Source organism: Ambystoma mexicanum, chromosome 1q (assembly GCF_040938575.1).
Source record: "Ambystoma mexicanum isolate Mex_15411 chromosome 1q, UKY_AmexF1_1, whole genome shotgun sequence".
Classification (NCBI taxonomy): Eukaryota; Metazoa; Chordata; class Amphibia; order Caudata; family Ambystomatidae; genus Ambystoma; species Ambystoma mexicanum.
In genome coordinates this window covers 1,034,016,668-1,034,030,354 of record NC_090922.1, presented here as the reverse complement: position 1 = coordinate 1,034,030,354, position 13,687 = coordinate 1,034,016,668, and the positions used below count along the sequence as shown (strand labels likewise).

General features: G+C 42.2%; 1 protein-coding gene across 1 annotated transcript in view; it reads left to right on the top strand.

Moving 5' to 3' along the window:
- The window catches only part of LOC138540791 (vitellogenin-A2-like), a 107,055-nt gene that overhangs the window by 59,880 nt on the left and 33,488 nt on the right, over positions 1-13,687 (top strand). The window contains exons 10-18 of the mRNA XM_069641710.1: positions 634-759; positions 2,149-2,367; positions 6,526-6,749; positions 7,052-7,149; positions 7,774-7,898; positions 8,180-8,281; positions 9,218-9,337; positions 9,425-9,614; positions 9,746-9,839. Coding sequence (XP_069497811.1) covers positions 634-759; positions 2,149-2,367; positions 6,526-6,749; positions 7,052-7,149; positions 7,774-7,898; positions 8,180-8,281; positions 9,218-9,337; positions 9,425-9,614; positions 9,746-9,839 — 1,298 coding nt within the window. The remainder of the gene's footprint in view (positions 1-633; positions 760-2,148; positions 2,368-6,525; positions 6,750-7,051; positions 7,150-7,773; positions 7,899-8,179; positions 8,282-9,217; positions 9,338-9,424; positions 9,615-9,745; positions 9,840-13,687) is intronic.

Here is a 13,687-nt window from a genome sequence, read left to right as displayed (position 1 = left end):
GAGAATAGATGAAGAAGCAACATGGAGATTACGTGCCCCAGGTCTAGTCCCAAGGACTTCATGTATGGGCAGGGAGGATAATTCAGGGGCAACGCTTTTGTCTTCATAGCAAGACTATGCAGAGAAACACATGTTCGAATCCTGGCCCTGTGCTTAGAGGCTGGTATCCTTTTTAGAAATAAATGATTGATTAATGTGTGATGAAGCCTAACAGTGGCTTTCAAAATCTGAAGTGATTAAAACTTGGAAAACAACACTAGGGACAGGGGCCTGTGGGAGAACAACTTGCCTAATGCTTGACATCATGTTTCCTGTTTGATCCGATTAAAAAGCATCAAAATAATGATGTCTGATCAGAGTCCCCCATCAGTGTATGTGCTTTGTACTGAGCTTCAACAAATGTACATGATTCACCTGAATTCCTATACCAAATTTCTACATTTCTAATGACTGGTTGCTATTTTTTAAATCTAAAGTAGATCACATTTGGTGTGATTGTATTAATACTGTGACCTTAGGACACAATATGCAATGGTAATTTGAGGATAATTGTGGATCTTTCTACATATGAATATGTTATGAAACATAGGAGATATCTGTTTCATGGGTTTGTCCCCCTACATATTCCTGCAGGATTTGTTGACTGTTGCAGAACATCAGAAATCCCCCGTCTTGCTCAAGGCTGCAATCCTCGGGTACGGATCCATGGTGAACAAGTACTGCGTGGCGCACTCCTCCTGTCCTGAAACAGCCCTTGCAGTGAGTATTTTTTTATACTTTGACATATTAGATGCTTGTTTTGGTAAATAATATCCGAACGGTAATGTTTCGTTCCCTTGTACGATGTGTATTTTTTCAATTTGATAATGCCATTTTTGAAGGCATCTCACGGTTGGCTTTTGAGACAACAAAATGCCCCAGAACCATAGTGGGCGTGGGGGGTTTCGATTCAGCAGGGTGAGGATTATTTAAAGGTAGGCGAATACATTGATGACCTACTTGTAATCTTCATTACACGAGACCAGGGGCCTCATTACGAGTTTGGAGGCAGCCATGGCGCTACTAGCGCCATGGCTGCCTCCAAACCCGGGTCCGGGTCCGGTCTGGCGGAATGGGGATTTACCGGGACATTCCGACCTAGGCGGACCCAGTAAGTCCCCATTCCAAATGCCATTCCCCATTCCCATTTGAGCCCCCATAGGGCTCAATGGGAATGGGGAAGGTGCTAATAACGGGCCTGCAAATTGTGGGCCCATTATTAGCTCAGAGGTCCTTTAACGGGTCCCGTAAAGAATGGCTGGTCAGACCCGCTAAGGGACCTCGGAATAGGGTGGTATGGGTTTAACGACACCGGTCTCCTTACCGGTGACCGTTAACCCTTACTGCCCGACTCGGAATGAGGCCCCAGATCTTCCTCATCAAAAGTCCTTACAAAATGAGGAGCAGCCTCTCCTCAGTCCTTATGAAATGTCAGATGCATGTGGTCCTCATTTCTGAGGCGAGCAAGATGTAAGAGGCAGTAATGGGTCCGTACATGTAATGGTTCTATGCAATTACATTTGCGTACAATTTTATAGAGCAGTTGCAACTTCACTGCAAAGTACTTTCATGACTGACTGTCCATTTCAGTTGGGTCACCAATCTATTCTAATGATAAAACAATTATGTAGCTGCCATTTAACAATAGTTTATTAAGCTGATGAAGCCTACATTTAACTAAGTAACCAAGCTATCCCCTCATATTTGTGATCATACTATATGTGCTGAAGTAACAAAAGTTTGACTTGATGCAACGCAATTGTGATACATTTATTTTCCTATTTGCAAGAGGAGAAAGAGTAATGCAAAATGTGAGCAAGTGAAATGTGTGCAGAGGTAACAGGGAAAAGACAGATAGAGAAAGAGATGTAATAAGAGAAGTTGATAGAGAAAAGGATGGTGAGAGATACAGAAAAAGAGAGATGGGTTGTGGACAGTGTGAGATGACACGCGTGTGAAAATGACAGAGATTTAGAGGTTTAGAGAGACAGGCAGACAAAGATAAGTGTGAGAAAGAGAGCTCGGCTGTCAAAACTTCGGAAGGAGAAATGAGAGATGGAAAACAGAAAGAGGAGGCAAGCATGGGAATAACCATTTGCTCCTTTTCAGCCACTGCATGACCTGGCAGCGGAGGCGGCCAACAATGCCCATCAGGAGGACATGGCACTGGCCCTGAAGGCTCTTGGGAATGCAGGACAACCCGCCAGCATCAAGCATATCCAGAAGTTCCTGCCCGGGTTCTCTGCCAGCGCTTTCCAGCTGCCAGTCAGGATCCAGTCAGATGCAGTGATGGCCTTGAGGAACATCGCGCAGGAGGACCCCAGGAGGGTAAGAGGCAACTGGCAGCAAACACAGGCTATGCACACGTGTAATACTGTTTAACAAGGAACTTGAATGAGGACCTTCACCAGTGGAGTACTCGCATCAAGAATTATAGCGTGTCCATGTTAAGGGGAGTTGATGAATGCCCATGCATTGCTTTTACACCCAGTTTGATGACATTTTATGGTTTACCATTTGTGCTTCTTTTATGGTCAGTCATTCAGTATTCAGGGAATGGGAGCCAGTTAGGCTTCCTTGATGGATATTCCTAATTTACTCCAAGCAGGTATTTCTACACATGAACATTCAAATGTTTTAAGCCGCCATTGAGGATATTCCTGACCATCTAATGTGCATGGGAAAGGTGAGGGACATAGTTGCTCACAGGCAGCGGTGAAGGAGACATTGGATAAGGTCTTCTTTCAGTAGATCGGTTCTGATAACGTTTTTTCTTTGAAAGAGATGATGGGGTATGCAAGAAATGAATGCAAAATTAAGAGATAGTAAAAGTAGTGATCAGGCACACTTTATTCCACAAATATAAAAATTACTTAACAAAAAATGTCATTGGGGAAAACCCATCTTTACTAGGATAAGAACAGGTTTAATGGTCCAAAAGGAAAACAACAATATGGCCCTAAGGTAAGCGTGCATCATAGAGGACTCATAAAACTCTATGGCATTGAATAAATGTTCTGAGTGTTGCTATTGCTCTATCTGGTACTTCCTCTGCTATAATAATACCTAGGCGAATTATTGCAGCACCTTAATGGAGCATTGACCTTAGTAGGCTTGCAAGCTGGCCAATAAAGTTCATCATGTGGAATGATGGCAGAAGGAAGGCTGCATGCAGATAGCTCCAGTGCCAGAAATGCTGCAAGAATGCAGCAGACCCAGAGCGTGGAGGAGTGGAGGTCTTGCCAAATGCAAGAGCGTGAATGCGTGGGAGGGCAACTCAGGGTGTTGGGGTTTGAAGCATGGGCAAAGAGAGGAACTGGCTTGAGGGCACACAAAGGGAGTGCAGTGGGATCCCCCGAATGTGAGTAGAGACTCATGGCATTGCTGGCTGCATTATGCCTAACTTGTGAATGTCATTAGCATTCCTGTAGGAAGTTGAAGGTATTGATGGACAGAATGTTTTTCTGGCAGAATTGTAGCTTAGATTGGAACAGACAGATCGATGACCAGGGTAAAAACAGGTATTTGAACTTAAAGGAAAGGGAAAAGAGGTGGAAGCAGAGCAAAAGAAGCCCATCCCACATAAAAAGAAGTGTAAAGCCAACATGAAAAGAAGTTTAAAATAAATATGCAACTTTTTCATAAAAAACTCCAAAATCCATACAGCAATATGTTTGTCCACTAGATAACTTTTGTCTTTCTTATGGAGAAATGTTCTCCTTACAGTCGCTGGTCACCGGTCTCAATGCTCTCAGTTGGGTTGGGTTGGGTTGGTTATTGCTTGTGATAAAGAAGACTTTGGATGAATACAATTTTACGGATGTGTGTGTAGGCATTGACAGTGACAGAAGAGGATTGATGAGAAGAATGTTGCTGGTCTCTCTCCTTCTTTACAATGTGTTTGATGCGGAAGGTTCTCCCAAGATGAAGGTTGAAAATAATATCCAGGGGAAGAACTGATGACCTCATTCACCTCAGTAGGTGCTTACGGTGTATCTGCTTGATGATGATGAGGATGATTTTGCATTTTGCACCCGGTGGGAGCGGAATGTGATGGATGCCAAAGTAGGTTACAAAACCCTGATATGCAGGTTGTAGATCCCCTCAATTGGTTAATAGCGAGTTTTTAAAAATATTGAGAGATGATCCTGCTGCCCAGGCTATCCAATGAAGTCACAGAATCCACCCTTGACTCAATACGTTACTTTTGTTTTCCTCTCTCGAAAATCACCACTTTTCAGACTTTGAGTACTCACATTTTATCCTTGCTCGATTAGTCTAGTATATTGGGTTATTGACACTGTGTCTATTGTCTCAAGTCTCCTGGGAATGAGGCAACATATCAGCTTTAAACCCAGTACTAGACGTAAAGAAAATGGCACCAAATGACAACTTGTTTAACTGGAACAGACCTATGGCCAACAGGAATGGTGTTGACTTGGTTTCTGTTTCATTGGCTAGTTAGTGGATAGAAGAAGTGAGTGAAGAACTTCACATGATTTGTAAAGGTCTTGTAAGGAAACATCAGAATTGGGATAATTGGAATTTTCACACCCTCACACCTGGAGGGCTGGGTACAAGTAGGGCATGGGAATTTCAGTGGGAAGACTCTTGAACCACAGATGCAATTACACTGCACACCAGTTATGCCAAACCCTTCATATCTTCTATAAAAGAACTCCTCAAATTGATAGCTCAGGCCTGGAAAAGTGTTGATGATAACCCGATGACATGAAAGCACTGTTGCACAGTAACATAGAGCCCACTCCACTTTTGTTCTTTGGTTTGGCAGGAAAGGGTGTACTTTTGATCAGAGCACGAGACTGGAGGAGTTGGTTAGCTATGTGTAAAGTGTGCGCAGGTTGAAGTGGGAGGATGTGTGGGCTCTGGGTGGGGAAGCGGATGCACCCATTTTCAGAGAGGTGAGAGGGGATGCACCCGAGCTCTATGAGCTCTTGTGGGGTCCTCTGGATGGGGAGGTCAGAGAGTGGATATAAGAACAGAACCCACTACCCACATTTGAAGGGCAGTGAGGAGTGCTGGGGCGGACTGTCCAGAAGTGTGCACACAACAGTGATCTCACCTAGTCTGTAAACTTGAATTGGCTTCAGTTAAATAGGACTGTGCGTGAGATCGACTAGGGGTTGAAAGTAGTGATCAAACATGGGTGGTATGGGGTAGAAACCCTCCATTATACCGGGCCACAAGTTGGGTATGGGTGATAGTTTGAGTGAATCAAATGTTGCTGTTGCAGGGCATTCTGAATCGAATGACTGGAATCGAAAATTAGGTAAATTACATGGGAACATTTGATATCTGTGAGAAGGAACCTGACAGGGTTATCCTGACACTGCATATGAAGAAAATGATATTCGTAACAAACACATAGATTCAATATTTTACTTTTGTTCACCTACTTGAATGATGCAGTTTTGAAGCCTCTGCAACAAGAATTAGGAATCAGTCTAAAATCAACTCAGGGTAGCATTATTAATGCATTGTCACAATTTCGGCATTTGTGGTTTACTCTTACTGTGTACAGAAAATTCAAGCTTGTCACATATTTAGGGCTTTAGGGCTTTCAGTCATGAGCCTAAACGAAATTGAGCTCAGCTTTGACAAAATACTGAAGCAGAAAAGGGAAATGCATTTTACAATAATTATGTGAAAATACATTTCATGTGTTTGGCCCTTCATTTCAATCAAGCCAACCTCTCTAATAAAGAAACATCGGCATTTCAATGTTCCTCACACTGTAATTCTTTGTGACTTAATTAAAATGTTCAATAATATAGTGCAGATGAATAAACCATTACATAGGAACATAGAATTAGGGCGAGGATTTCAATACAGGCATTTTACGATGTTGCACAGGGCACCAGGGACAGTGGATACCTGAAAAAAAGTCTGCCCCGTTCTGTGGCACAAAATGGAATGCTTCCTGTTGCGGCATACATTCTTGCAACCGTCCTATAAAAAGTATTTCAAAACAGCTATTACTTTACTCTGTTGCTTTCCTAAACCACGCTAAATAAATACCCCCAAATAAGCAAGTCAATAAATAAATAAATAAATGCACTTGTAGCGGCTATGCATGGACTTCTCGAGCAAAACAGTGGTCATTGAAGAATAGACCCTTGTTTGTCAGGTTAACTGCTTTTCCCCGCACATCCAGCCACAGGTGCATTTCTAAAAAGAAAGTGAACCCAAGCCTTTACGGCTGCGAGGTTCATCTGTAATTTATCCTCCAAAATGGGCATAGCACAACATGTCAACACAAAAACTGCAAATGTCAATCATTCACCGACTTAATTAAGGTATCAAATACGAAGGTTTACAGTGAACCCAGAACTAGGCACTGTAATGCTTAAATCACTTGCTTCTTTTGTTCTATGTAGGGATAGTGCTTTTATGATCAGTGCCTTGACATGTCTTTGAGGTGCGCAGAGGTGATGCAAGCAATAGACAAATGCTTTCTCTCTTCAGGTGCAGGAGATTCTGCTCCAGGTCTTCATGGACCGCAGGGTTCGCACTCAAGTCCGAACGATGGCCTCAATGGTCCTGTTTGAAACCAAGCCTGGTCCGGCCCTAGTGACAACCATCGCCAACATAGCCTCAAAGGAGAGCAAAGTGAACCTGCAGCTCGCAAGCTTTGTGTATTCTCACATGAAGGCCTTGTCCAAAAGCCGAGTCCCATCCCTCCACCAGGTGTAAGTTTCAAAGCACGTGTTTATTATATATATTATTCAAGTATTTTGATAGCACTACCATTTTCTCTTGTGCTTCTCCATAAGCATATCCGGCTGTTGAATATTTGATTAATTAGTTTGGTTTCCTCTGCCAATGGGTTGAATGTATTTTGTATTTCTATCTTATTGAGCATTAGATATGGCCCTTACCCAGACTTGTACATTCGATAGGTGTGTGTGACTGTTTTAACAAAATGGAGTTGTACATAGAATTGCATATGTTAGCATGCATTACTGATGAGATTCAACTTAATTTCACTCAGGGCTGCTGCCAGCAGTGTTGCCATTAAGATGCTGAACCCGGCCCTTGACAGAATGAGCTATCGCTACAGCAAAGCTCTGCATATGGATTCATTCAGATGTAAGTACATATTGGGTGTAGATCTTGAGCTCGCAATGCAGGGGTTTTTGTGAACTTCACCAAGGAATCCTTCTGTTAATAGTCACGTACCAGGACGACTGTCATTTTGCAGGCATTGTTGTCCTGAGGCAATGAGATACATTGGTTGCCTGTGCCTTTCACAATGTTTGCATTTTTTTATTGCAGGTTATCTTTTTATATATTTTATGGAATTTGAACGTGTTTGATGACATAATGTACTGTTGTTCATACAACTGTTATGCGTACATGAGTTTAGGTATTGGTTCATTGGTAATACTTTTTTAAAGAACTACTAATAAACTTGACTCGAATGGTGGCTAATTGGGGGACATGACATTCCAAGCCAGATCCCCTGTTTTTTTTCCAAAATGCTCCTCCCTTTGTACCAACATTGTGTCTAGTGCTGTGATCTGGATGTCCAGCATCTCTGTATATGCTATGAGGAATTCCCTTCATGTCTGCAATCGATGGAACATAGCATTAATAAGAAAAGGTGGAGGACCAATGTTTGTCTCTTTGTCATCTAGGATCCCTACAATGAGACAAGTGATCGTTCGGTGTCTTTTTTCTAAAAATAATCTATAATTGCCCATGTTATTCTAGATATGCTCATGGCCGGATTGTCCACAGACACCTTCATCATGAACAGCCCAAACACCATGTTCCCTGTTTTGGTGCTTTCTAAGGTGCGAGGGTACTTCACTGGCTCAGAGACTGATATTCTAGAGGTAAAGACTATGCATCGCTTAGATCTTCAGCAGCCAGTTCTATTCCAAGACATACATTTACTGAGCATGAATGAATGGCAGTTCATTAAACTAAAAGCTAAAGTAATGTCTCACCCAAGAAAGTCCAACGCATTACTCATACGACCACACCTCTGTTGCATTTAAATAACCCATTCTCCAACTTCTCAACTATGCCTAATGGTGATCAACTGTGCTCCAAAGTATGACTCTGATCATGAAGAGATTAATTTAGAATCTTGCATTTTACTATTTGTTAACAGGTTGGTCTGCAGTCAGCAGGCCTGGAAGAAACTATGAGGAAACAAAATATTCCATTTGCAGAATATCTGATGCGCAAGAAGATCTCGCAGATTGCAAAAATGGTGAGGGTTTGCAGCACATTTGTTGAACTTATTGTTTATATAAATAGATAATGACGGTAATTCCATGAATGATCCTAGCTCTTCAACTTGTGCACTCCTCCCTCAATCCCTAGTCCATCAAGAAAGAGCAGCAATGATAAAAACCATTGACCAATGACTGAGAATATCATCAAAGGGAGGCTCCCCTCTGCCATCTAGATGAAAACATTCTCATTTGTCCACAACCAAAAAAACAAACTGTTTCATTTAGACACCATTACAAACTACAGAATTCTTTTTCAATTTTCATTTAAAAAATCCCTTAAAAAAAGATGCAATCCATATTTTGTTAATGGGAATCGAAAAACTGTTTTCTTACACTTTATTTACACTGCCATAGTTATATGCAAATCTGGACAAACAATATCTTTTAGGAGAGAACATTATCTAATTCCAATTTCATTATTATTGTATGTGTCCCTGTTCCAGGTTTTTTATTATTATCCTTGGTGTGTGTTGATTTTCTCTTTTAAATCGATAAATAATTGTTAACTGATAATATCCATAAACATTGAATGCTATATTGATAAGTCAAGAGAATGTGATATTCCAAGAATACAAACAACCAATCATTATTTAACATAAAGAAGACATTTGCATCACATCTTTGCAAGGGAACTACATTGGTGGAGACCTTAATTCTGCCCTCTTATAAACCTTGCCTTGTGCCTTTGTTTCCCCAGCAGGCTAATCAGGCACCACAGTTTTGCTGGTGAAGGTAGCATAGTGCAGTGAAGACCTACAACCGCTTCTCTAACATGGAGCCCCACAATAGAATGCACTGCCCGCCTTTCTGCTGTGCACAAACTTAAATAAATTGCCTAGCGCTGTGTAACCTTTTTTTTTAATTCAGAAACAAATGGTACGTTTTACTACCTTTCTGCTAATTTTCCACAGCTGATGGGCTATAAAGGACTACCATCAGATGTCTCACTCATATCAGCACATTTCAAGATGTTAGGCCAGGAGGTCGCCTTCACCGATATTAACAAGGAAATCATTCAAAGTGCAATCAAGGTAAACTCTGCCCTATTCCACCCTTTGATTGCTGCCTATGCCAGGCTCTCTCAGTCACTAAACCCACTGATTCTTTGTCCTTCACAGGCTCTCAATGAACCAGTAGCAAGACACAGCATGGTGAAAACTGTCATAAACAAGCTTCTCAACGGTGTCACGGCACAATATGCCCAACCATTCCTGGGAGCTGAAGTTCGGCAGGTGGTTCCCACCTGCGTTGGTCTACCCATGGAATTCAGCATATATGCTGCTGCTGTGGCCAATGCTGCCATAACCAGTAGGTTATCATTATATCTTTAATTAATATTAAACATGCCTTCATAGTAAGTTTTTATCAATTATGAGGTGGGCAGGAATTTTATCAAGTTCCTAGATTTCAATGTATTTACTAACGTTTGTCTTTCACAGCTGACATGAAGGTGACCCCCTCTCCATCCTCGGATTTTAGTGTTGCTCATCTTCTGCAGTCTAACATTCAGGTTCATGCTGATATAGCTGCCAGGTTAGTTACAATATACAACATGTTTCTTTGTTTTCTAGTCTAGAGACAATGACAACCATTAGATGATGAGAGAATAGCTAAATAGCTAAAGTTAGCAATGAGAAAGTATCAAAATCGCAGAGGGTTGTGCTATATATCCCAGCTGATCCAAGGAATTACCTTTCACCACTTAAGTACCCTGCCCTTCAGTGGAATACTTGTGGGCTTTCCCTAGATGAAATTTTGAAACATATTGTTACAGCTATTGAGTTTAAAGGGGTTTTCATTTATTTTTATTTTAGAGGACTATTTCTTCTGCTTGAGGAGGTTTAAAAAGACTGTTCGAAGGCCTTTCATTTGTAGACAAAAACACCATTATGTTCCTCAAAGCAAGGGCATGAACCCTTTGTCTCAGCTGTCTTCCCTGGTACATCTGTCCATGTTGATGAAGGAGTCAAAGCAAAGGCATGAACACTTTGTCTCAGCTATCACCCTCGTACCTCTGTCCTGAATAAGGAAGGAGTCAGAGCAAGGGCATGAACATTTGTCTCAGCTGTCACCCTCGTACCTCTGTCCTGAATAAGGAAGGAGTCAGAGCAAGGGCATGAACATTTGTCTCAGCTGTCATTCTGGTACCTCTGTTATTGTTGACAAAGGAGTCAAAGCAAAAGCACGAACCCTTTTTCTCAGCTATGACCCTGGTACCTCTGTCCTCAATGACAAAGAAGTCAAAGCAAGAGTGTCAACCCTTCTTCTCAGCTATCTACCACCCTGATATCTTTGTGCTCTATAGGACGGTGTCAAGCAAGGGCATGGCCCCTTTATCTCAGCTATCAATCTGGTACCTCTGTCCTTATTGACAAAGGAGTCAAAGCAAAGGCATGAACCCTTTGTCTCAGCTATCACCCTCATACCTCTGTCCGCAATAAGAAAGGAGTCAGAGCAAGGGCATGAACCCTTTGTCTCAGCTGTCACTCTGGTACTTCTGTCATTGTTGCCGAAGGAGTCAAAGCAAAGGCATAACTCTTTTTTTCAGCTATGACCCTGGTACCTCTGTCCTCAATGACGAAGAAGTAAAAACAAGAGCGTGAACCGTTTTTCTCAGCTATCTATCACCCTGTGTCCTCTATAAAAAGGAGTCAAAGCAAGTCTATGAACCCTTTGTCTCAGCTATCACCCTGGTATCTCTGTCCTCATGGAAGAAGGAGTTTAAGCAAGGACATGAATCATTTGACCAAGCTGCCACCCTGGTAGCGGTGTCCTTGATGATGAAGGAATCAAAGCAAGGGCATAAACCCTTTGTACCAGCTGACACCCTGGTACCTCTTTCCTTGATGACTCCATGTGCTAATAGCCTTATAGAAAATGGTAGGTTTTGATAATGACCCTTCCTCAACTTATATCCCTAGGCTTTGCACTAACCCGGGGTTGGGTCATTAAACCAAAATCATGACCCCTACCTCAGTCTAAAAGACCTAAACAAATAGTTCTGGTGAGGTTGCCGATGAGTAACTTCCCGAAAAAAAGCATGATTTCTGGATGACATCTGGTTATTTTGTTCTCATCTTTTAAAAGAGATGTTGTAAGCATTTTCTGTTAATAATATCAATGATAATGACAACTGTATGGTAAGTAAGCGCCCATTTTCTGGGAGTGACCTACAAAGTCTGGAAAGCAGTGGAGAAGAGGTGATGAATAGTTTCTAATTGTTTCTGGTATCTTTACATCATGATCAATGCTGTCCACAGCACAGCCGGTCCTTGTAAAGACAATGAATGCCACATGCTGCAGATACTATTGGTTTCCCCTGCAGACAGTTGTTTGAGCTTCAGACCACTGTATCCAAAGTCGCAGACGGAGAGCTGAGAATAGGTCTGGACATGCAAGGATTAGGTACCGGGCCAAAATACAGTGGTGGCCATTTCAGACAAGGGGGAAAAAATTGTGTCTTTTGACTGCAGGAAATAGAAGACAATCAAGGGATTGATTGCATAGATCAAATATACGAAACAGATGATGAACCCAAAGACAGATGCTCTGGACATGCAGGTTTGACCCAGTGCTCCAGACATTAGGCACCATCACAGTGGATGACAAGTGGAGCTAACAATAGAACTGTAAAAGCAGACTATGTAAGCCGGGAGTTCAGTGTTCATACTGTGATAAATTCATGATGTGGTGCAGATGAAACCTCTGGTCAGCCAATGAGAATTTTCTGCTGTATTTTCCATCATACGCAATGCATAACAGATGGAGGGAAAAGTGCACCTTTTACCATATCCGAGTGCTTGATTGGGGCAAGCGTCAGCCATGCTGTTAGACAGTTAGGGACACACATGATAGTCCTATAATGGCGTTGGAACCTGACAACAGCCTGATATGACACTTAAGGTATAATCACCTTGTTTTTTTGAATCCATCAAAGATGATCACAGTGTAGAACTGGTGAATGTGTGGAAGGAATCACCATTCCGAGGTCAATCAGAAGAACTCTGCCATCTAATTTCTTCTTGTTGCCCAATTCCTCTCCAAACAGTGAAGTACACAACCTCTGTGTTATCTGTATTATCTCAGTTACCATGGCTGTTCGCATTCCCCTTTGAACCTTTAATTGTGCAAATGACCATTTCCTTATTTAATGGGAACCCCTGAATCCAAATGAGGGGATTACATTGTGCATGTCTTCACGGTCCAATCACAGAAGCATATAAATCAACACTGATTATCCCAGGCACCTGTTAATTGTGTATGACACGTGAGTTGGCAAACATTTTATGTTCCCACATGGATAACTTTGGGATGGGAAACTGAGGCTCCCAGTCATGCACTTCACGGCCACGGGTGGGGTTGGCCACCTCTCATAGGGCTCAAGGTTACTGCTCAAATCACATCTGTGTGGATGGGACAATGCTGACTGGTTTTGTATATCTGCACCTGCCCTCTGAGGTGTGGGCTAAATAGTGCTCATGAGGTTGAGGACCGTCCTAGAATGCTCCCACTCTTTTGGGGACCTTCTGTATTGAATATCATGACATTTCAAAAGTAAAATCTATATTTATCATCAAAATATCTCACCTTAGGCACACCATCCTTAATGTCTTGGTCTGTCCTCTCTGCATGCCGAACGGAACTCCTAAAGTCAGTCAACGACTATCTGCTGGAGGCATCTCCTTATCAGTTAGCAAAGCATTAGGGTAAACGTGTTTCACAGGAAGCTCAGTTAATCTGGAAAGACCTTCCATCGGATATTGGTAAAACCCTAATTTTTACAGGTTATAAAATTTCTTTTACAGTGAATACGATTATGTGTGCACCATGCACTGGTTTCAAGCTTTTTAAAGTCAGTGAACTGGCAGCATATGGATGACATACAGAGATGGGCTGCAATTAAGTAAGTGGGGCAGAATAAACATTCAGAAAACAGCAGCACTGCTTTCAGGACAATATACCGGGGGTGCACTGAACTAGCTGGTAAAAGCCCCCGTTTAGTGCTACCTTGTGCTGGCAGGCCCACTCTCACTCTCAGGCTCGTATTGCCATTAGCAACATGGTGTGCATGTGGCCAAAAGAGAAAATTGCTCATAAAAAGAAATGGTCAGGTGGCCAGGGACAAAGTTCTGAGTGTAGATGTGAGAGTGGAAAAGGACTTTGGCCATCAGGCTTAAAGCAACAGTTCATGCCAATACCAAAGAAGCATTGTGTTGTCCTGGTCGGGTAATGGAGGCGGACTTGCTGTTCCTCCGGCAGACAATATTTTCAAATATGAAGTTGGCAAGTCATAGCTTTGCAGAGGCTGCCCTGTTCAGCTTAGGTGCCTGGAAAGGGAAGTAGGATATTGGGCAGGAGAAGGGGGCGGGAGCTAGTAAGGT